The sequence below is a fragment of the Barbus barbus genome, assembly GCF_936440315.1.
Source record: "Barbus barbus genome assembly, chromosome: 27".
NCBI lineage: Eukaryota > Metazoa > Chordata > Actinopteri > Cypriniformes > Cyprinidae > Barbus > Barbus barbus.
Genome location: NC_136755.1, coordinates 30,260,965 through 30,285,486, shown reverse-complemented (window position 1 = coordinate 30,285,486; position 24,522 = coordinate 30,260,965). Strand labels below are relative to the sequence as shown.

General features: G+C 39.6%; 2 protein-coding genes across 4 annotated transcripts in view; one reads left to right on the top strand and one right to left on the bottom strand.

Moving 5' to 3' along the window:
* The window catches only part of LOC306847101 (tripartite motif-containing protein 16-like), a 28,762-nt gene extending 9,620 nt beyond the window's left edge, over positions 1-19,142 (bottom strand). The window contains exons 1-6 of one of the 3 annotated variants that reach the window (XM_079380876.1): positions 18,898-19,142; positions 7,365-7,941; positions 6,969-7,064; positions 6,655-6,888; positions 3,342-3,501; positions 3,167-3,214 (exon numbers count right to left, since the gene is read on the bottom strand). In XM_079380876.1, the coding sequence (XP_079237002.1) occupies positions 3,167-3,214; positions 3,342-3,501; positions 6,655-6,888; positions 6,969-7,064; positions 7,365-7,937 (1,111 nt within the window). In that variant the 5' untranslated portion in view covers positions 7,938-7,941; positions 18,898-19,142. Of the gene's footprint in view, positions 1-3,166; positions 3,215-3,341; positions 3,502-6,654; positions 6,889-6,968; positions 7,065-7,364; positions 8,118-18,897 lie in introns of those variants that run through there. The other 2 variants (XM_079380875.1, XM_079380877.1) reach the window with 2 other exon arrangements.
* The window catches only part of LOC306847098 (autotaxin-like), a gene marked incomplete at its 5' end in the record, with an annotated part of 29,071 nt that continues 23,680 nt past the window's right edge, over positions 19,132-24,522 (top strand). The window contains 6 exons of the mRNA XM_079380871.1: positions 19,132-19,260; positions 22,229-22,325; positions 22,405-22,536; positions 23,020-23,145; positions 23,536-23,596; positions 23,678-23,775. Coding sequence (XP_079236997.1) covers positions 19,132-19,260; positions 22,229-22,325; positions 22,405-22,536; positions 23,020-23,145; positions 23,536-23,596; positions 23,678-23,775 — 643 coding nt within the window. The remainder of the gene's footprint in view (positions 19,261-22,228; positions 22,326-22,404; positions 22,537-23,019; positions 23,146-23,535; positions 23,597-23,677; positions 23,776-24,522) is intronic.

The window sequence follows — 24,522 nt, the reverse complement described above, 5'->3', positions numbered from 1 at the left end:
GCCCCAGTGTCGACTTAAACTTTCCTTAAGCTTTCACTGTTGATGCCGCATACTATCCTGTCACAGATTAACTCGTCTGTCAATTCTCCGAAATGGCATGCTTTTGCTTTGATCCTGAGATCACTGATAAAGGACTCAATAGTCTCACCTTGTTTCTGGTTTCTGGAGTGAAATTTGTGTCTCTCCATGGTTTTGTTTTGTTGAGAGTTGCAAATTTCACAAAACTTCCTTTTCAGGCATTCAGGATCCTCCCTTGATTCAGTGGGAGTTAAAACAGCGCCATCCGCACCCGGTGCACGCACCTCCGCTGCGTAGACGAACGAACGCTCTCGTTCTATGGCCTCCGGCCCTGCGAGATTGAGGAGGATATAGGCCCTTGTCTTTTCAGGCTTATCATGGTGCGCCATCGCGATGAAAATGTCACACTCCTGCTCGAAGATTCGCCAATTGTCGGCAACGTGCCCTTCAAATGAAAGCGGGTCAGGTCTCCGAAAACAATCTGCCATATTCACTCACTATTCAGCTTTGAGAAAAAAAAACCTTTAGGAGCAGACTCTGTTTTCTACAAAAATGGTTCACTCGCAGGCGAAAAGTCCGTGCCGTCTTCTGACACCATGTTGTATACCGTCCGAATAATTAACACTGTGACGGCCACATGTGAACGTGATATTTTATTAACAGAGCTTGTGTCACCAACATGACATATCAGACACACACACTGACTGTGTGCTCGTGCGTCTCTTGTATATATACCCAATGAGGGAGAGCCTGTTCTTAAAGAGCCCAACACATTTCTAATGCAACACATTAGAATACACAAATCACATTGTATTTCTGAACAGATCATTAATCACAATGATCTACAGGCAGAAAATGTATTAATTTCTGTCACTGTTTTGAACTGACCACCACACATGAAGAATATCAAACACTTTAGGAGTAAGCTGTCCATGGAACAATAACACACTCAGCAAAATATCACCTAATTATCCTCATCCAGAAAATATTGAGATATCAAATATCGCACACCCCTAGTCAGGAGTCAGGACATGCAAACGTTTGTTTCAATCATCAGCCTCAAATATGTTTTATGATCAGAAACATGTAAGTAGTCGCATCATTACATGGCCACTCAATCCAGGGACGAGCAGAGAGTTCCTCAGCGGCTCAAATGGACAAATAATAGAGGTCAAAAGATTGGATACATTACTATTTTATATTTTTACAAGAAGTTAATAATCATCAAACCTGCATTTATTTGATCAAAATTTTAATATACTTTATTTACTTTATTTACTTAATGCATTTCATGCAATGCTTATTTATTAGCAATGTTGAAAACCTGGGATTCTTTAATGAATAAAAAGTTAAATAACAGCATTTATTTAAAATAACACTTTTGTAACAATATAGCCTACACTACCATTCAGAAGCTTGAGGTCAGTATTATTTTTTTAAAGAAATTAGTTTTTATTCAGCAAGGATTTGTTAAACTGAAGGTAAAGATTGATGTTGTTAGAAAACATCTATATTTGGAATAAATGCTGTTCATTTAAAAAAATTTATTTATCAATGAACCCCAAAAAAGTATCACAGGTTCCAATAAATAAAATAAAAAATTAAGCAGCACAACTGTTTCCATCATTGATAATAAATCAGTATATCAGAATGATTTCTGAAGGACCATGCATTGAAGAATGGAGTAATGATGCTGAAAATACAGCTTTGAATCACATAAATAAATATTTTATTAAAATAGTATAAATGTATATTAAAATAGAAAAACATTTTAAATTGTAATATTTCACAATATTAGGCTATAGTTTTTTCTGTATTTTTGATCAAATAAATGCAGGCTTGATGAGCATAAGGCACTTTCATAATGAGGCATAATTATCAGAAATGGTAATATAATAAAGTTCTTCAGCCTACACTTCACATAACAGTGTATGTGACCTCTTGTGGCAGTCGGACGGGAACCCATGAACCGGATTCGTGACACCAGCGATGTAATTTGATTTATAAAATGAGACAAACTGCTGATCCAGATTGCTCCACAAATAAGCTCATCTGTCCCGTGTCATTTTCAACCGATTTATGAGCAAGAACGGAAAATAGCCGCTCCATTTCACATATTGTCCAATGAAACTTGAACTTCTTGTGCCAGATCATGATTGGTTGGTGTATTATACATGACAAACAGTCATTGATGAATTATGTAATATTCTAAAATATTTAATATGTGGATTTTTAATTGAATCGACACACTAGCTTTGATTATTGATGAAAAATGTTTAAAATATTGTTTGGTTTATTTTGTCCTTCCATCGACCCACTCACTGAAAGAACCATATATTATTATATATTTCACTTTTGAATAATTCTGAAAAAGAGCTGGAGTCCCCAAAGCCCCCCTTCTGCAGGTGCCTGACTCAATCTAATGTTAACCTGTACATGTGTGCTATTCCAGAAGCTGAACAGAAGCTCACTGCATGACCGCTGCAATCATTTGCATTTAACTTCAAATACTCCGTCATGTTTGGTCATACAGATAAAAGTAATACATCTTTCTAATCTGTAAAAGGTCTTTTGTGTGCACTCACAATAACAACAACAACAAATATATATATATTAACCGAAACGCTGTGCTTGCCTCACAGACATGAAACATATATCTACAGAAAGCGAAATGTCTACTTTTAAATGAAGCAATTCAAATGCAAACAAATATTTTCAGATTATATGTAATCCGTATGAAACATGTCCACTGAGGAGATGATGAGTCAGTGTTGACTTCATCACTGCAGCCGAAAATACAGAAAACACTAGTTTATCAATCAATTATTATGATGTTAAGGCAGTCTTCTTGCTGTTTTATCCCTGAAATATTGATAATCATTACTTCTGCGGTGCGCTGTGGCAAGCTTTATGTGAGCGCTGATAGGCTATAGGCAATTAAAGGGTCATTATTATGAATTAAATAGTTAATTAATATAAATGTGCGATTAGTTGACTAATGGCTTCAAATTAATGACTATTAGTCAATCAGAAAAATATTTAGTCGAGGGCAGCCCTATCATTTACATCAATTATCAAACTCTTTTTTCTCCTTCTACAGAAGAACATGAACTCAGAGAGTTTTCTGCTTGTTTTCTTACTGACTTACATCGTAGGAAGTCCTTCCTGGTCCTGGGATCAATGTTGGTGAATGTGACTGTGGAGATCAACAGACATGAACAGTGTGATTCTCATGATCCTGCATCCGTTCCTAACACATTTCTAATATGATGTTCTCCATGATATGAGATGATGATGATGGACTGGTTTCTGAGAGACTTTACCTCTGTCTGAGATCTTCTTGAGCTCCTCTTTGCAGAAATCCTCCAGTTTGTCTCTCAGCTGATGAACAGATTCTCTCAGATCATCAAAAGAGACGAGAGAACTGAAGAGATCATCATTTCCGTCTGTAGATTCAGGAGGTGCTGAGAGAGCCTGGAAACTCTACAGAAAACACAAATCAAAACTCATCAACAAAGGAGATCAGAGTGGCTAAAAAGAACTACTCTGAGAAGTTGAAAAAAGAACTTTCAGCCAACGATCCGGCGTCGGTATGGACTGGTCTGAGGAACATTACCATGTACAAGTCACCACCCCCACAGTCTGCAGAGAATCAACAACTGGCTGACGATCTCAATGTGTTTTACTGCAGATTTGAAAAGGCCAGACTGACACCCAGCACCCGCTCTGATCTGCACTTCACACATTCACCTTCCCCCCCTGCAACCCCCCTTACTCCCTCCCCCACCATTCTACCTGCATTTAAAGTCTGTGTAGAGGATGTGAACCGGGTCTTCAGAAAACAGAATTCTAGGAAAGCTTCAGGACCAGACGGTATTTCACCTGCCCGTCTAAAAGTCTGTGCTGACCAATTGGCCCCCATCTTTACACAAATCTTCAACAGATCTCTGGAGCTGTGTGAAGTTCCCTGCTGCTTCAAAAGCTCCACCATCATTCCCGTCCCCAAAATGCCCAAAATCACTGGACTTAATGACTACAGACCTGTCGCACTCACGTCTGTGGTCATGAAGTCACTTGAGAGACTGGTCCTGGCCTACCTGAAGGACATCACTAGACCCTTGCTGGATCCTCTTCAGTTTGCCTATAGAGCAAACAGGTCTGTGGATGACGCTGTCAATATGGGACTGCATTACATCCTGCAACACCTCGACAAACCTGGGAATTATGCAAGGATCTTATTTGTGGACTTCAGCTCGGCCTTCAATACCATCATACCTGACCTTCTCTCAGACAAACTGAGACAGCTCTCTGTGCCCTCCTCCATCTGTCAGTGGATCACCAGCTTCCTGACAGACAGGCAGCAGCTAGTGAGGCTGGGCAAACTCACATCCAGGACTCTCACCATCAGCACTGGCGCCCCTCAGGGTTGCGTTCTCTCCCCACTGCTCTTCTCCCTCTACACGAATGACTGCACATCAAAGGACCCCTCTGTCAAGCTCCTGAAGTTTGCGGACGACACTACAGTCATAGGCCTCATCAAGGACGGTGACGAGTCTGCTTACAGACAGGAAGTTGAGCAGCTGGCTGTCTGGTGCAGTCTTAACAACCTGGAGCTGAACACGCTCAAAACTGATGATAGTGGACTTCAGGAGAAACCCCCCTGCTCTCCCCCCACTCACCATCATGAACAGCACTGTGACTTCAGTAGAGTCATTCAGATTCCTGGGCACCACCATCTCTCAGGACCTGAAGTGGGATATTCACATTGACTCTATTGTCAGGAAGGCCCAGCAGAGGCTGTATTTCCTCCGCCAGCTAAGGAAGTTCAACCTGCCTCAGGAGCTGCTGAAACAGTTCTACTCTGCAATCATCGAGTCTGTCCTATGTTCTTCTATAACTGTTTGGTTTGGTTCAGCTACCAAAACAGACATCAGAAGACTACAACGGACAGTTAGGACTGCTGAGAGGATTATCGGTGCCCCTCTGCTCAGCCTCCAAGAACTTTACACCTCCAGAGTGAGGAAAAGGGCAAAGAAAGTCACTCTGGACCCCTCACACCCAGCTCACTCTCTCTTTGTACTGTTGCCCTCTGGCCGGCGCTACAGATCACTGAGCACCAGAACAGCCAGACACAAGAACAGTTTTTTCCCCCAGGCCGTATCCCACCTGAACAACACATAACACACCCCGGTACTGTACATCTGTAAATAACCCATCAAACCTTCATCTGTACATAGGACACATGCACATTCACAGTTCTGTCTATGGTCAAGTCTCTTTTCTGTATATTTTTATTTTTATTACTATTGTTATTCTTAATTATTGTATATTCTCTTCATTAGTGTTCTTTATCACCTTAATTATATGTTGTCTGCACTATGTTTGTACTTTCTGTACTGGAAGCTCATAACACCAAGACAAATTCCTTGTGTGTGCAAACACTCTTGGCAATAAAGCTCTTTCTGATTCTGATTCTGATTCTGATTCTGATCAGCTCCACACTTCACCAAATAACCTGCTCCAACATCAGATTTGTGCGGCTCTTGAGCTGTTGGTGGTGCTAGTGGTGATTGACAGCTAAATATATCTTCCAGAAGAGCTCAGAGAAATGAATCCGTACAGATTTCCAGAGCTGAAAGCCATTTGTAAGCAGCGTCTCTTTCAGAAGAAGATGAGAGTCTGACTGATTATTATATAATAAGACACTCATGAAATGTTTCTCTGTGAGTCTCCTGCAGTGGTGTAGTCCTAAAGAAAAAGTGCTTTACTATTACCCCGTCCCACCACCACCACCAATATATATATATATATATATGCTTATAATTTGTATTAGTAAGATGGTGGTCACAAGAAGTATAACCATGGTAAATGACTATGGTGCTGAATCAGTGGCGTAGCAAGTCAGCTCCAGACCATATGCAAACTGTACATAGGCTAATGAAAGAGTTTTTACTTTTTGATTTGAATTATTTTGTTGTAAAGTAGTATTTTATAGCATTCTCTAAATATATTTATCATGTCAGTGAGGCAAGTATTTGCTGAGTTTCGGCTCAGTTTTTGTGAAGTGTTCCTGCTCAAGATAAAGACCATGTTTGTTTTCTTTATTTTAAAAAGCAAAATAATTTGTTGATATTGTGAGTGCACACAAATAAAACTATCTGCAGCTTCGAATGATGTATACTTTTATGAGGAAAAATTACAGCGTATTTTAATTTTCCTCTTATTAATAAAAAATAAAAAATACAAGTGATCTGGCTAGCGCCTCCATGTCCTTCTAAACATGCTTCAGCTTCCACTTTTTGCACAAACGATTTTATATTTATCACACATTTATCTTAAATCTTTAAAATGTATATTGTAAAATGCATGAAGCATTGATGTTTATTTGAGAAGGCTAAACTGATCAAACATATGCTCAACTCACTGTCTGGCGCTGGACGCTTGGTATAGCCTAATATTTAAAAAAATACAACTTTTTTAAAGCCGTAAATACGAAGTCGTAATACACAAACAGCCCGAGGAAAAAGTAAGCATACGGCGTATACTTGCATATGGCCCCGATTACACCACTGGTCTCCTGTCACAGCAGGATCTGCTCAAGTCCACTATGATGCTGTTCTTCTAGATCTGTGTTACCTGCAGGAACTGGATGTGATCCTGTGTGTGTGAAAGCTGCTCCAGCTCAGCGTCTCTCCTCCTCAGATCATTGATCTCCTGCTCCAGTCGCTCCAGTCGTCCTTCAGCTGGACTCAATGCTTGCTTTTCCTGATCTCTGATCAGCCATATCAGCTCAGAGCGGCTTCTCTCAATGGAGCGGATGAGCTCAGTAAAGATCTTCTCACTGTCCTCCACTGCTGTCTGTGCAGAGCGCTGTTAGGACACACAGTGATTCAGGCTTCAGTGAGTCTGAACTGAGACGGAGACAAACTTCTCTTCTTCTCCAGACTCACCTTATGAGACACCACAGCCTCTCTCAGCTGCTGGAGATCTTTCTCTCTCTGCTGGATTCTCTGCTGGAGCGTCTTCTGCGTCTCCTTCAGCTGCTTCTGCAGGACAAACAGATAATAGTGAATCTCACAGAAAACTACTGGCACTAAATCATCACGTGAGCAGATGAATCCAGTACAAGAGGAGCTGATAACTAATAGCTGAAATAGATGAATAAACATGAAGATTAATGCTGGTTTCACACTGCAAGTGTAAGTATTATAAAAGTGAAACTGAGTCAGACGTAGAGCTTCAGACTGACAGTGTTTCTGTGTAATTAAGCTCTGGCTCTACACAGAAAATAAACAGACTATTGGATCACTGCACTGAGTATTGACTTGATCTCTAGTTTTAAATACCTGTTTCTCTGTCCTCTGGTCTGCAGCTGGTACAATGTCATGGTTTTTATGTTCAATAATCGTACACAGCACACATATACATTTCTGGTCAGTGCGACAGAAAACCTCAAGGATCTTCTCATGTTTCTGGCAGATCATCTCCTGCAGTCGTCCAGTGGCTTCAGTCACTTTGTGTGGTTTACGTGAATGAAACTCCTCATGACGCTCAAAATGAGTTTGACAGTAAGACTCCAGACACATCAGACAGGACTTGATGGCTTTGTATTTTCTTCCAGTACAGACGTCACACTGAACATCTCCAGCTCCAGCGTCACAGTCAGCAGAGAGTTTGGTCTTCTTCAGTTTCTCCACCACTTCAGCCAGCATGGTGTTTCTAGCTAAAGCAGGTCTTGGACTGAAGGTCTGTCTGCACTGAGGGCAGCTGTAGACTCTCATCTGATCCTCCAGATCCCAGCAGTCTGTAATACAGCTCTTACAGTAACTGTGTCCACAGGGAATGGCCACTGGATCCTTCAGGAGATCCAGACACACTGGACACAAGAACTCATCCTGAGAAAATCTGGGTTCAGCCATTTTACTGCGTGAATACAGAGACACAAACACACAACAGCTCAACTACACTTCAGTTTCACTTTCCCCGAACTCATGTGATTCCTGTTTCCTGCTTCTGTGTTTGAGTCACGTGAGTAAAAAAAAAAAAAAAAAGCAGCAACTTCCTCATTCCTTCTCCTTTAGTCTCTCTCTCTCTCTCACACACACACACACACACAGTGTAATGCAGTGCATGGTGAGTCTTTACAGGGTCTGTTCTGTTGCATGTCAGTGTTGCTCTCTCTCTCTCTCTCTCTCTCTCTCTCACACACACACACACATACACACACACACAGTGTAATGCAGTGCATGGTGAGTCTTTACAGTGTCTGTTCTGTTGCATGTCAGTGTTGTGCATCATTCAGATGAACTGAGAACACATTTAAATGACAAACCAATGAATGATTTTCAATTGAGGGAGTAAATGGGAGGGTCTCACCCAGGACCACTGCTGGCCAAATGTGCCCTAAGCAGGATTGTATTGTTGTGTCTCCTCCCGCAAATATTATAGAAGTAAAAAAACAAAAAAACACCTACTATAGGGGTCAAAATAAAACGAAAATACAATATAAAAGTAAATAAATAAATAGTATTATTCACAAATTACAATTGTAGCCCTAGAAGTTCCCTATGGCTATTATTTTATTAATACAGTTGTGTGATTGATTTTATATTCTCAAGCATTCAGAAATCACACAAAAGAAAATTAAGCAGGTTTATTATGATAAAACCACGGTTTATTTTTGTAAGGGTTGTGATGTCCACATGTTTTTTGTTGAAGAAATGATAGAGGCTGTGTCATCTATAGCAAAAAGATGGCCAAAAATGAAAGATGAAGTGGATATTTGAATGAAATGTTTGGTCAATATTAAAGGACTTGATCGTCCTGAAAGTGTGACAGCAGCAATTACCAGGCCTTCGGCTCACTTTGCAGGCATTTGTAATAAAATGTAAATGTACATAAACTGTTTATTTTGTTTTAGCCTACATTATGTAGGCTATTTTAACAGTTTTATTGGATGAAACCATATAATTATTAATTAACCAATCATTATTGCCTCTTTGTTTTTATATAATGCATTTTAAAAATTAAAGGCTGTTGTTGGCTTAGGTCTGTTTTTATAAGCACAAAAATTATTATCTTAATACTTCTTTGTAAATTATTATTTGAAGTAACAAAACCAAGGTTAATTTGTGGTTACCATGGCTACAAGCACCATGATTTTTGGTTTTATTGGTGTTAAAACCATGGCTAATTTCTGTAAGGGAACATGGTGGTGAAATTATTTCTGACATTAAAACACATTATAGCCCCTTTCACACAGAGATTCCGGAAAATACACAGGTAATGTGTTCCGGCAATTGTTCCCGGGTCGTTAGATTTGCTGCATTCACACTGCCAGTGATTTTCCGGAATCTGTGCGCGCGTTCCGGAATGACACGTGACGTCATCATGTGACGTATATAATGCGCCGCGCACCATTTCACTAAACTGGCGAACGAAAAAAACTAAAAAAAAAACTAAACTGGCGAACGATTTCAGCTTCAGCGCGGATAGTGAGGAGCTCCGATCGCTGCTTCATTCCAGTTTACACATTTTTCGTTGTGTGAATGTTGATCTGCCTTCAAAACACCTGGTAAAAGAGTCGCATGATAACGCGCGTCATCAGCCTTTACGGCATTTATCCGGCTTTTGTTCACACAGCGCTCGTTCCGGGACTGGACCCGGCAATGTTACTAGGTCCCCAACCCGGGATTGGTCCCGGAATCAATCCCGGGTCGTGGTTGCGTTCACACAGAAGGCACTCTGGCAATTTTCCGGCAATGTTCCGGGACCAGCGTGCAGTGTGAAAGGGGCTTATGATTATGAAGCGATGCACAGGCTTCGTTTTCACTATTTTTTTTTCTTTTCTCGGCACCGTAATGAGAGTCCACTGAAGGCGAGCGTAGTGAGAACCCAAGTGCAGTTTATTTCAAAAGTGATCCAAACATCATCCAAACGAAGACTTGACTTGACCAAACTTGACATGGACAAACAAACTAGACTCGCTGACAGTAGGTTACAACTTCAATACACGACAAGAAACAAAGGCAATGACATGGCTATTTATAGCAAACAAGAAGGGTCACATGACATGAACAAACCAATGGGAAACAAGACACATGACTAGTACAACCAATCAGAACATGACACATTAAACAGAGGAACCAATAGCAGGAATACAAGAGGGCAAGAGAAGCATGAAACAAACAGGAACTGTGACTAAACTTCAAAATAAAAGACATGAAAAAAAGAACATGAAACAAGATTCAAGATTCAAGATTTTTATTCGTCACATACACAATTATACAGAGTATAACCAGCAGTGACATGTAAGTCAGGTCCGCTCCAAGGACAGTGCAATTATATAGAATACAAATATTAAGAAAAGTAAAAATAATAAAATAAAATAAAATATAAAAAAATATAAATATAAATGTGCAGGTCAGTATGTTGTTGACATAAATAGTAATATAATAGGAATGTGCAAAAGAATGTGCAAAAAAAGTTGTGCAGGGTATTTAAATGGCAGCATATGAGGTATGCATATGAGAAACAATTATGAATAGCTTATTGATATGGTGATATTTACATGGAGTCATGTGATATTATGACACAGAGTTAGAGTTTAGGAGTAAGTCTCTCAGGTTTTGCCATCAGGCTACGGAAGCGCTTACCAGATGGAAGCAAAGTGAATAGATGGTTACCAGGGTGATTAGAGTCCTTGATGATTTTAACAGCTCTATTTTTGCAGCGTTTGAGGTAGATGTCCTGCAGAGAGGGGAGAGCAGACCCTGAGATGCGCTCAGCTAAGCGCACAACTCTCTGTAGAGCTTTGCAGTCCTGATTGGAGCTGTTTCCATACCACACTGAGATGCACTGAGTCAATACACTTTCTATGGTCCCTGAATAGAAAGTTTTCAGGATTGCTGGTGAGACCCTGAATTTCCTCAGCTGTCGCAGATGGTACAGTCTTTGCCTGGCTTTCTTAACCTGTGTTTGGATGTGTGTAGTCCAAGTCAGGTTCTCAGAGATGTTTACACCGAGGTACTTGAAGCTACTCACCCTCTCCACAGGGGTCCCACTGATCATAAGAGGAGTGTAGGGCTGCTGCTGTCTCTTCCTAAAGTCCATGATCAGCTCTTTAGTTTTGCTCACATTCAGAGAGAGACAGTTGTCCTGGCACCATGATGTGAGTCTCTCTACCTCGTCCAAGTATGCGGTCTCATCGTTGTTGGAGATGAGGCCCAGAACCACAGTATCATCAGCGAATTTGACAATAGATGTGGAGCTGTGAGAGGACACGCAGTCATGCGTGTAGAGAGAGTAGAGCAGGGGACTCAGGACACAGCCCTGTGGGGCTCCTATGTTCAGAGTGATGGAGTTTGAGGTGAACTGGCCAACTTTCACCACTTGAGGTCTGCCGGTGAGGAAGTCTTGAATCCAGTCACAGAGTGAGGAGTTTAGGCCGAGGTCTGTGAGTTTAGAAGCCAGCTTGATGGGGACTATAGTGTTGAAAGCGGAGCTATAGTCAATGAATAGCAGCCTTACATAATTCCCATTGTTGCTGTCCAAGTGTGTGAGGGAAGAGTGGAGGACGTGAGAGATGGCATCGTCCGTAGATCTGTTTGGGCGATAGGCAAACTGAAGAGGGTCCAAAGTATCAGGGATGGAGGAGCAGATGTGGCTCTTTACAAGTCTCTCAAAAACCTTCATGACTATAGATGTGAGGGCAACTGGGCGATAGTCATTCAGGCAAGAGGGTTTATTGTTCTTAGGCACAGGGGATAATGATGGATTTTTTTAATTAGGTGGGAACCACGGAGGTAGCAAGGGACTCATTAAAGATAGAAGTGAGCAAACCAGCGAGCTGATCGGCGCAGGACCTCAGAACACGGCCGGTTATCCCATCAGGTCCGGCTGCTTTCCTGACGTTCACTCTCTTTAGCGCCCTCCGAACCTCATCCTCCGACACGGTGATTACAGGATCATCGCTGCTCTGCCTGCTGCTTCCTGACGCGCTGGTCGGCCGTTGCCATCGAAGCGGCCGTAGAAGATGTTTAACTCGTCGGCCAGCAACGGATCTGCTCTCACCTCCGCGGAGGATTTGTTTCCAAAGGCACAGATGGTCCTCAGTCCCTGCCACATCCGTTGAGAGTCATTGAGCTGGAAATGAGACTCAATTCTCTCTCTGTATGTGTTTAGCGGCTCTTACTGCGCGTCGGAGAGCATAGCACGATGCTTTGTACTCGCTCATATTCCCGGTCAGAAGAGCCTCATTGTAAGCGGCAGTGTCACGGTTCATAGAATCACTGTCTCAGCCTGCTTGTCTGTTGTGGTGTGTGTGGCATGAGTGGGTGTGGCCAACTCGTGATTACGGGCTAAGCTGTTCCAGCTGTTACTCGTTACTGGGGACTATTTAAGATCTGATAACGCTACTCTCACTGTCAGATCCTCAGTGTTTCTATGTGTTCCTGTGCTGCCTCTCGTTTGCTTCCTGGTGTGTTTCCTGTCTCTGCTCTGACTTCGGAAGATTCTACAGTCGGATCTGGCTGCCCATTGCGTCCCTGCATCCGTCTCCCATCTATGCTGTGCACAAGCTCAGTTGCTAATTGTGACTCTGTTCTTCTTTATAATAAACTGTGATTATCTGCTATTGAATCCTTCTCTTGATTTCATAACAGGCAGTGCGTGTGTTAACCGCAGCACGGATTGTTCTGTCCACCCACGGATTCTGATTGGAGAATGTCCTTATCGTTATTGTTTCTGTAGCTTGCTCGGTTAGCGTGTTTACAAAGCTTAATGCTACATCCATGAACTCACTGACGTCAGAAGAACTCGCCCGGAACATGTCCCAGTCGACGTCATCAAGAGCCGCCTGCAGCATAGTCTCTGAGTGGGAGGACCAGCGCGTCACTACTCTCTGCACCGGAGGATCCTGAACGAGCCTTTGTTTATATTCCGATGTGAGGAAAATGGCAGCATGGTCCGATTTGCCAAAAGCCGGTAGTGAGTGGGCTTTGTAGGCATTCTTAAACTGAGTGTAGCAATGATCCAGTGTGTTTGGTCCTCTAGTTGGACAGGATACATGTTGGTGAAAGTTCGGCATGACCTGCTTGAGGTTGGCTTTGTTAAAGTCCCCCGCGATGATAAAGGCAGCGTCAGGATGTTTGTTAATGTAGCCGCTGAACACATCGTGAAGTTTAGACAAAGCCAAGCCGGTGTCTGCCTGTGGTGGAATGTACACAGCAGTAACAATGATCGATGAAAACTCCCGGGGCAGATAAAATGGGCAGCAAATAATGGAAAGATGTTCCAGATGAGGCGAGCAGGAACGTGACAGAATGGAGATATTCCTGGGATCACACCATTTCTTGTTAATCATGAAACACACTCCTCCAACCCTGGATTTACCGGCCTCTGCTGTTCTGTCCGTCCGAAAAACAGAGAAGTTATCACTTGGCATTACAGCAGTGTCCGGGACCATGGACTAAAGCCACGTTTCGGACAAACAAAGGATGTTACAGTCCCTTATGTCCCGTTGGAAACTAATCCTGGCTCTAAGATCGTACATCTTATTCTCCAAGGATTGGACATTTGCGAGCAGAATGCTCAGAAGAGGAGGACTGTGAGCCCTTTTCCTGAGTCTGTGTCGAATCCCAGCGTGTTTCTTGATCTGTTGTATCGGGGGGTTATTGTTCATCTCTGCGTTCCGAAGAATCTCCAGAGGCCATGCTGGATTCGTGGCTAAAATGTCCTGGAAGTGTTTCTATGTTATAGGTGATCAGTGCCGAAGTGAAATGTGTAAAAAGAGAAAGTAAAAGTAAGTAAAAAAGTGGAGCGGCCTGGACGGCATCCAAACACAGTGGCACCATTTTGAAGGCCAAAATAAATAATAAATTTAAACTCAATTATGGCAAATGCAAATTAATAAATGGTCATAATAATTTGTTATATTTATATAGCGCTCTTCTGGGTACTCAAAGCGCTTTTACATGGAAGGGGGGAAATCTCCTCATCCACCACCAATGTGCAGCATCCACCTGGATGATGCGACGGCAGCCATATTGTGCCAGAACGCCCACCACACACCAGCTACAGGTGGAGAGGAGACAGAGACAAACTCATTTTTAAAGTTAACCTCCTCAAAATTCAGTCTAAAATAATTTATGTACTCCAATATCTTTAAAGACAGAGTATGATCTATAAGAATATTGGAATATTTAGAAAATAAATTATTTAATTTAGAAAAAGAGAAAATTTAGAGTTTGCATGTGTCTGAAAGTGCTGCTGATCTAAAGTGTTATTTTATTATATTATTATTATAGATTTATTTTAAAGTGTGAAAAACTGACTCGGACCAGAAGAGAGTCTCTGGAGGTGAATAGTTTCTTTTTATAGACTTTAGATGCGTTCACGCTATGTGGGAATTATTGTAATTACAAGACTCCAACTGGTTAAAAGCGCTCACTTTCTCATAGATCTCTTCATTACAACTTGTAAACTCTGAATTTTCTGTGAGTTCCAGCTTTTGTACCACGTTAATTATAGCAGCACTGGCCTTGTACGGTATAATATTTTTAACTTTTACAATGTAATCCAAATAATTTCTAAAAAGTTTCTCTTATACAAAAAAAGAGACACACAGACATCAAGAATCAGCCTGTGAATTCCAACAATGGTGACAATTATAAAGCATGTTGCAGTGCATTCTGGGTTCATATATATATATATATATATATATATATATATATGGTGAGATATATATATGAAGAGTTCAGATGCAAAAGCCTCTAAGTGCCATCTGAAATTTTCTTCTAGAATGATAATTTTTATCAAGCTCGTATATATTTAAGTTCAGTAATTTCACTTAAATCACAATGAAAATGACCTATTAGTCATTTAAGTGATATATAATATCCATCTATATATATATATATATATGAACCCAGAATGCACTGCAACATGCTTTATAAACCTTTAGATCGAACCAACCTCGGGAAAAGGTTCTCTTGTAGGTTTTCTCCTTTTCTTGCGCCTGTTGGGTTATATTCACCTCTGGCTTGTCTGGTCCGAGTTCTTTTACAATTAGTTTTTCCGCTAATGTTCTTCTTTCGAAGGGATACAGGTGTAGAGATTTAACTGAATTTGGGGCTAGCTCAACTCCCACGACTACATTAATGCTACTCGACGTCGCCGGCGCTGCCATACTGCACTCGCACTCCTCTGAGGTAAATGTCCCGCGCAGCAGGTGCACTGCTCTAATCTTGGTACTACGGGTGATATTTTCAGAGCCCCCAAACCATAAAATTCGACGACGATGATTGGCAAAATATAAACTTTTTTGCGTAGCAACAGGGGAACCATTGGCTTAAATTCCAGCACTGTAGGGCTGAGCGAACTGGCGCCCAGGGAAGACAGCCTATTGGCTACTACTACACCAACATGAAGTGAATGCAAATATCATTCTGGAGAGTTCTAAACACATTCTAAAGTAAAACCATTAATAGCATGTCATTAACACAGATCATTTTTCAAAATGAGAGATTATTAAAAACGTATTATTATTAAATAAAAAAATAAATAAAAATAAAAAACTGGCAGGGAGGTCGGCGCCCCAGCGCCCTCTATGGGCGAGCCGCTGCTAATAGAGCCATTACACAATGCAATGTCAATGGTTTGATTTTAAAAAATGCATACAATTATATCTACATAGCAACACACATGCACTACAATTATTCTAAATTTAAAGATATAGTTTTACTTTTTCCAGATTAAAATGGTTTGTGATGGCTTTTATATCTTTATAAGCTAATGCAACAGCAAAGGTGTTAAAATAATCACTGAGCTTCTCATATATAAACTATTTATATTGTTTGTCAACTACTTCACAACACTTAGAAAAAGTGAACAAATATTTTCAGTAATTTCCCTCGTAAAATTATATTTTTTAGTTGTGTCTTTATATTATTAGTTTGTTTTTCTCAGAAGCTCTTAAACTCGTGTAATAAACTTGGATTACTGGGAAATTTAATTTTTAACTCAATTTCTATATCTGGTTTAATTTTCTTAATTTCTTCTCTAATAGGCCTATAACTTTTGATATTTTTGGCTCTTTTTCTCCCAGGAAACATTTAAATTCTGATTTAGGGTATTGTTTTTTAACTTTTATTATTAATTTCAATATTTTATTACGATAATATTTATTATCATTACTCGGTTTCTTTGGTGATTTTACCAGTTTGTTAATTGTTTGTTGTGCTATACTTCCTGTTGCACCATAAATGTCCTGGAAAGTAATGTAAATATCTATATTAAATTAGCTAGTTGAGTCATACAAGGACACAAATTTCCTTTTATGCCAAGACAGGGACTATATTTTGTAAATATATAAATAGTTTTTATCATTTTCTTCTTCATATACTTCATTTTTTGTTTTAAATTATGTATGCATTGATATTCGCTGTGATGTATCTCAGGATGTTTTCAGAGCACATCATATTTGCAGATGGCAAACAGTAGAACGGCTTTATATCCATTCAACACTGATGTGCTCCGGTTTATATGTGCATCTTTAATCACACTAATATCAGATCAGTCAAAACTCCAGTTTCTCAAGCTTGGCTATACGATTCCGTTGGGAACCAGTCATTATAACCATAGCAGCAACTAGAGAGTCATTTTAACCATGATTAGACAATGACACAATCTGAATTCCTCTACTATCACAGTATGTACAGCATTCAGTGAAGAACCTTCCTGATCGCTGATGAAGAGCGTCCTGTAGATCTGCAGGTGTGAACAGTGTTGGCCATGTTTTGACCTGAATCTTCTTTGACCCTCTAACATGAATGAACAATAAATGCTAAATGAATCAATGGAAAAGTACTACGGTATCATAATGTAAAATATCGATATACATTTTTTGTAATTTCCTTGAGCTCTGCAGAAATCCTCTAAACAATAATCAACATTAATATACTGAGGATATAAAATGAGCTATATAAATATAAAGGACAGGACAAACAAAGCCTATAAAGTACAGCAAAAATAAACATATACGCAAGTAAAAGAATTCACAGCATATTACCATTGAAGGCTTTAGAAAAAATGAGTCTTTGTCTCATGAGGCAGATGTTAGACCTGGGGAACAGATCAAATTTGAATCAGATTCAATTGAATTAAAATATCCAATCATTATTTGATCTAACTAATGTATTAAAAACTAACAGACCAGGCAAAGTAACTTGCATTTGTATGCACTCAATGTTCCTGTATCTTAGAGGAAGCAGTTATCTATATTATTTATAATATTTATCTGTATTATTATTGTACAGTGTGTTGTAGCTAACATACCTTTGCATGGGTGTGGATCTGATCATCTTCACCCATCCACAGATGAAATATTACTGAGGTTTTGGTTTGGATGAGTCGTTTCTGACCTCTGACCTCATGGAGGCCGTGATCCAATTAAATGACCTCAAGCTTCAGATTTGTTATTTTTGAGGTCTGCACTGATGTCAGGCTGGCTATCGTATTCAATTAACTCATATCATGCCAGTAAAGAAATGTAGATGCAACTTGACAAAGTAAGTTGACTGCAAAAATATTGATGTTTGGATAGTTTCATAAAGGCATTATGGACAAACCGTATCTCATGATAACCTCCCTTTAGTAACCTGTTATTGTGAATGACTTGATACTCGCTGTTAATGATCACACCAACCTGAACCTAAACACATATATACATCAAGTCAACATATATGCATATGTATGATCAAAAACAAAAATTCTAAATAATTTAAATAATATCTACATTTAGAATACAAAAATAAGATTAAAAATTTAGTTATAATCTTCTTCAAGATAATATTTCTCTTTACAATTTGCATGTTGATTTTGATTATCAAATGATTATTATATATATTCAAATTAAGTTACAAATACTTTTCTATGTCATTTTAATACTTTTGCGACACAAAATGTGCTTTATGCTAATAAAGTTATGTGAATTGAATAGACGAGCCAGAGAGAGAGGCCCAGCTCTGACAGGAACAGTATGGATCCGTACAGGTTCTAACATGCGGGAAATGTGTTGCGCTTGCACTTTTACCGGAGTAAATATTTGTCTGTCTCTGGTCAACGTTCATCTGCCTTCAGCTCTTCAAACAGCAGCGCTGAAGACCTGCCATCAGATCAGACGAATCCAGCAGAACGGGACCGCAATCATCAACACTGACAACAGTTTCTCAAACCATTCTGAATGGATTACTAGTGTACTGTACTTACCGTAAAAACAGAATCTGTGACAGACAGTAGCACACTACTACAGCACACTCACTGTCATCACATGGCCCAGTAATTAACCAGATTAGCTTAGAGGCAATTATAATAAAAGAAAACTAAATACATAACCAGATTCAGTATATACACTGCATCATATTTGGATCAGTGTCACATGATCTTCAGAAATCATTCTAATATGCTGATTTACTGCTCAAGAAACATTTCTGATTATTATCAATGTTGAACACAGTTGTGCTGCTCAATATATGTTGTGATATATTACTATTCAAAAGTAGATTTACAAAAAAAGAAGAAATGTATGAAGACATTTCTAACCTTACAAATGATTCCTTTCTTTTTAACTTTATATTCATCTGTGAATCCTGAAAAATAAAATGTATGACGGTTTCCACAAAAATATTCAACATTACAGTAAGTGGGCGGGTCGATGTTGAGGTGAAATCGTCCAATCAGAGGCTGGCGGCCTCCAACGCACCTGTCAATCATCAGTGTGCGCGGGAACACACCTGAAGCGTCTTACACACACCTGTCTCATAATTACTTCGTTACCAGATGAATAACAGTCCTCTGCTGGAGCTCTTTCCTGTCTCTTACCTGCTGGATATATGAGGAGTTTTTCTGGGAAAATCTGCGGCATGTCTGAGCAGCTCTGAGGAAACTCACCGATCAACTCTCAGTTCGAACAGTTTAAAAATCGCTCCATTAAATGTATGTTATTTAAAACGTTATTTAAAATCACACTTTGGGTGATTTTTGTGTCGACTAACGAGCTAATCGCAGCGTTCACCGCATCGCCTCAGACCGAGCGCTCCCGGGCTTTCTCCACGCATGCGCAGCGCAGCGAACGCGGTCACGCACCGGGGGGTCACGCGCAGAGACGCGGGAGCGCGCGCAGCAGCGGAGCAGCGCGGTCGCTCAGCAGCAGGATTATCAGGAATCATGAGCGTGGGAAAACTGGTAAGATTGCGATGAAAACACACTCTCGCTGCCGTTATAACGCGCTATGACACGACACGAGCTGAGAACAGACGAAACACAATAGTGTCGCAATTGTTATTTGCTAAGTTCTGAAATAAATGTCTGTGCTGGTCGTTTTTTGCAGGTCAGATTTCGCAAGCTGGTGTGTAAATACAAACTATCGAACTATCCTGTGTTCACATCTCTCTCCCACTCCAGAAAAACACCAGACAATCTGATGAGTTCATATCAGAGGCAGAGCTGCAGAAATACGTGTTTAATGTAGATTAATGAGCATAAAACTTTATCATGTAATCATTGAAGTATCTAATGTCTGCTTATTAGGTTCTTTAGTAAGATTCATAATAATTCAGGTTATATAATTAAAATAAAATATGAAAGTCCATTAGATTCAGGGTTATTATATTAAGTAAAAAAGCCAATTTGAAATGAATCACATTTGAGCTCCTATTTCAGCCAGTTGTCAATTTAACATTTCCATTTAGTTTAACTTTAAGTACTAAAATAACAAACTGAAATGACGTTAATACAAACTACCATTGCTTTATATAATTGAGTATGTTAGAGGAAAAACATTGCCAAGCATCAATAGTAGGTTTGGCCTTATTAATTCATGCTGTTGTACAGTCACAACTCTATTTTAAGGAGGCTGTGGATCTGATTAGATTACTGTGTTGTTTTTCATTCATGCATTTGCATTTTTGGCAGATGCTTTTGTCCAATGCATTGCATTAAAGCTTTCAAATCAATTGTAAAATTGATAATCAAAGACCTTGAAATGCAGCATCTAAAACAGAAGTGAAATGGCATGTATATAAACGAAGTTAGAGGTCCAGGTGATCATGTATGAAGTACAGTAGTGCAGAAGGTGTTTTGTGTGTGGTGTTGGTCAGTGGGCGTCTGCTGTGTTTGTCATTCTCACAGTCAGATGCGTTAATGATGGTCCGATATCCAGCGTGATGAGGAAGCTCATTTTGCATAAAACTGCACATTTTAGAGTGGTCTTTTATTGTGGCCACCTAAGGCACACCTGTGCAATAATCATGCTGTCTAATCAGTATCTTGATACGCCACACCTGTGAGGTGGATGGATTCTCGGCAAAGAAGTGCTCACTAACACAGATTTAGACAGATTTGTGAACAATATTTGAGAGAAATAGGCCTTTTGTGTACATAGAACAAATCTTAGATCTTTGAGTTCAGCTCATGAAAAACGGGGGCAAAAACAGTGCGTTTATAATTTTGTTCAGTGTACGTTGTAATGCATTATATCTTGTCATAAATATTTGTAACCAAAAATACATTACAAGGCATAATTAATGCATTAAACTACTTTTATAATGCATTATATTTAAAGGCTTTAAGTGAAGTTACCAAAAATTTAAAGACATATGCGATGTAAAGTCTTAAATACTTGTACTAATATATGGTAAATTATGTATTATATTCATCTAATAATATTCATGTTTTATTTCTTCATTGCTTTTAATTTAAGGTTGTTAATTTTACAGTCTATTATCTTTGTTGTGAATCTTGTATCATTGTCAAATAAGTTTGTTTGTTCAAATCAAAGTTTGTAAGACCTCACCTGAATTTCTGCTGTAAGATCACAGACGGTGAAGTTCATGACTGATGACTGAAATACAGCGGAGACTGAAAGAACAAGAAAGACAGAAGTTTTTGTTAAAATGGATAAAAACAAAGATGTTGGATATTGGTGCAGTGTTTTTATATTTCTATTCTCATCTGAATTGTAGTTAAAGTTTTAGTAATTTGGTTGTTCAAGCCAGAGTTTAATGATGTGGTTGTCCTCATAGTGGGGTGATTTGGGTCATGGTTTGTAAATGCTCTGTTCAGCTCTCTTATTTTCATATTATTGTTATTATTAATAATATTATTAGGGCACTTAATGCATGTACAACACATTAACCCTAAAAGAGGTGATGTATCCTGGTGGACAAACATTTGAGAAGCTGTGACAGTGTAGGTCTTATTTCCTGCTTTAGATGTATTGACTTCCTCCATTCTTTGTTTAGCTCACGGGCAGCATTTAAAACAGCATGGCCGGCTGTAGCGGGAAATCTACTCGCTCTCTGATGAAAGTTGATCTAGTTAATATTTACACATGTTGGAGGGGACTCGCCTGTTTAGAAATCTGTTGTTCAGCATTAGCTTGTTAGGTTTACACTGAAATCTTATGAATTCAATGCTTGCGTTTTGTTTAATCTGTTTGTATCTCAGGAGATGCGTCACATTTTTAGGAGTATAAATGCAGATATATAGACTGTTATTTTGTGGCTTATGTCTTAGAAAATCACATCTCTTTTAATCTTGATAAATCACATATGGTTGGAAAGATCTGACAGTCAAGGTTCCATATTTATTTGCTGTTTTGTGATATTGTGACAAATGATTGATCTGTGGAAAACTGCATCAGAACAATTCAACAGAGTTTTTGTTAAATCTCACAGGAACCACAATTGTTGTGATATCAACTTAACTTGGTTAGACATATGGCTTTGATTTTGTAGCTGTTTAAAGTACAACATTTTATAAAAATTATGTAAAAATGTATTCTACATTGTCTTTACTGCAAAATTAAACTTTTTTTTATTTATTTTTTTTTTTTTTTACACTTTGTTTTGAAATGCTTTCACTTCAGCAATAATCTGCTATGTGTCTTTAAAAGATACTAACCTTAGGTCTGTTTCCAAAGCGTTCAGGAATTACAGCCATGTTATAACGAGCATCGATAAACAAGTTTCTGTTTTTAGTCAATTTATACCCCAAAGGAGCGACGTGTCCTGGGATACAAACATTAAAATCAAATATAATTGAAAAATGGCAATAAAGTAATTCTCATGTCACTTTATGCTTTTGCCCTTTTTAGGGCTTATGTAGCTCTGTGACTATATTTACAGTATATCACTGTGTGTGTGTTCCTCAGGCGGTGTGTGTGCTAGCGCTGGCCATATGTGAAGCGTATGTGTTTCAGGCCGGTCAGTCCTCAGGAGAGGTGGAAGTCACTCCTCCACAGATCAGAGGTCAGTCCGTCTCAACCGTCTGTATTTATTTATTCATGTGTGTTTATTGCATCAGACTGAGGTCTGTGTGTGTGGTCAGATTTCTCAGGCTCCTGTAAGGGCCGTTGTTTCGAGCTGAAGGAGGCGGAGCCGCCCAGCTGCAGGTGTGATAATCTGTGTAAGACGTACCTGAGCTGCTGCTCTGACTTCGACGAGCAGTGCCTCAAGACCGGTGAGAACTCTCTCACACTCTCTCTCTCTCTCTCTCTCTCACACTCTCTCACTCTCACTCTCACTCTCACGACCAGAGCTGGCTAGTCACAGATTACATGAGATCTGGATTACATAATCATAACACATTAAGATGCTCTAAATAATTCTTTTCAATATTTCTATTTGCATTTTAACTTTAAAGTTTTAGTCATTTTGTTTTTTTTTTTTCTCATTTTTACACTTTCTTTGTGTATAGTTTATTCATTTTCAATTTTAGATTGTTATAGAGAACATAGTTAAACTAATTGAAAACTAGAAATATTAGGGTTTATTCTTTTGCAAGTAACTCTTGCAAGTTTTTTTTTTTTTTTTTTTTTTTAGGTGGGATTTTAGTTAAGTATAATAACTCGAATAAACAGTGTTATTATACTGGTCCAAATGAACAGAAGTAAACCAGTACCGCTGTCATGCAGTGTGGTTATTGTGTGGCGTGTGTGTTTAGCGGGAGGGTTCGAGTGTTCACGGGAGCGCTGTGGTGAGGTCAGGAACAAGGATTACGCCTGTCACTGTTCAGACGACTGTCTGCAGAGAGGAGACTGCTGTACCAACTACAGATCACTGTGCAAGGGTCAGTCTCACACACACGCATCTCTCACACACGCGTGCACACACACACACACACACACACACACACACACACCTCACTCACACACACATGCACTCACTGTCATGGGTTAGAACACGCATGCATTTCTCATTCACGCACACCGGTCCGACATACACACACACACACTCAACACAGGTCAGACAAGCACATAGTTATTAATTTAAGTAATAAAATGTTCACAACCATTTTTTGATCATTAAGTTAAACTATTCAAGCAGAATCCAGAAAAATTAAAACCGAAAACCCAGAATTTGTGGAAAAATTAAATTGATTTTATAGGTAATTAGATTTCATCCTGACTATTTTCTGTGTGCGTGCGTGGATGTGTCTGTCTGTGCGTGTGTGTTGCAGGCGACAGCTCCTGGCTGGAGGGTGACTGTGAGGAGATTCAGAGACCAGAATGCCCTGCAGGGTGAGTGATGTAGACGCGTGTGTGAGAGACATGCACACTTTGAGCTTGTGCACTCAATCTGCTCTTGTGTGTTTGCTGAAGGTTTGTCCGTCCTCCTCTCATCATGCTCTCTCTGGATGGTTTCCGTGCCTCCTACATCAAGAAAGGGAAGAGCGTCTTGCCCAACATCCACAAACTGAGTACAGAACCTCATCTCTGCATCACACCAATCCCACAGTCCCTCACTGCACACACACTAACACTGGACCGCGGTCAGACGCTGTGTTTAACGGTGCAGTAAGCGTTTTTTTTTTTTTTAGTTTTTTTTTCAAAATGCAGCTGAGAAGGGAATTGGACCGAGCACCAAAACACACTTGTAGCCAATCAGCAGTAAGATGTCAACGTGTTACGTAATCTGATTACTTTTTTCAAAGTTTATTTATAAAGCACTTTTTAAAAAAAAACAGCAAGTGTTTATCAAAGTGCTGTATACACATAAAAGAATAAAAATATTGATGATACAAAGTCAACAACACAAGACAATACAGTACAAGAAAGCAGCTCTCACATAGCGTCAAATGTCAGACGATAAAAATAGGTTTTTAGGCTGTTTAAAAACCGCAAGTGTTTGAGTCTGTCTAATGTAGAGGGCCAAACTATTCCAGAGCTTCGGTGCCGCCACAGCAAATGCCCGATCACCCCTGCTCTTCAACTTTACCCGTGGGACAATTGCAAGCAAATGGTCAGCAGACATAAGTGCTCTTAGGGGGGCATACATCTTGATCAAATCAGAAAGATATTTAGGTGCTAAACCATTAAGAGATTTAAAAACAAATACCAAAATCTTCAAATTAATCCTAAAATGGAAGGGTAACCATTGAAGAGAGACGAGAACAGGGGTGATGTGTTCCCGCTTTCGTGTACCTGTCAGGAAGCGAGCTGCCGCA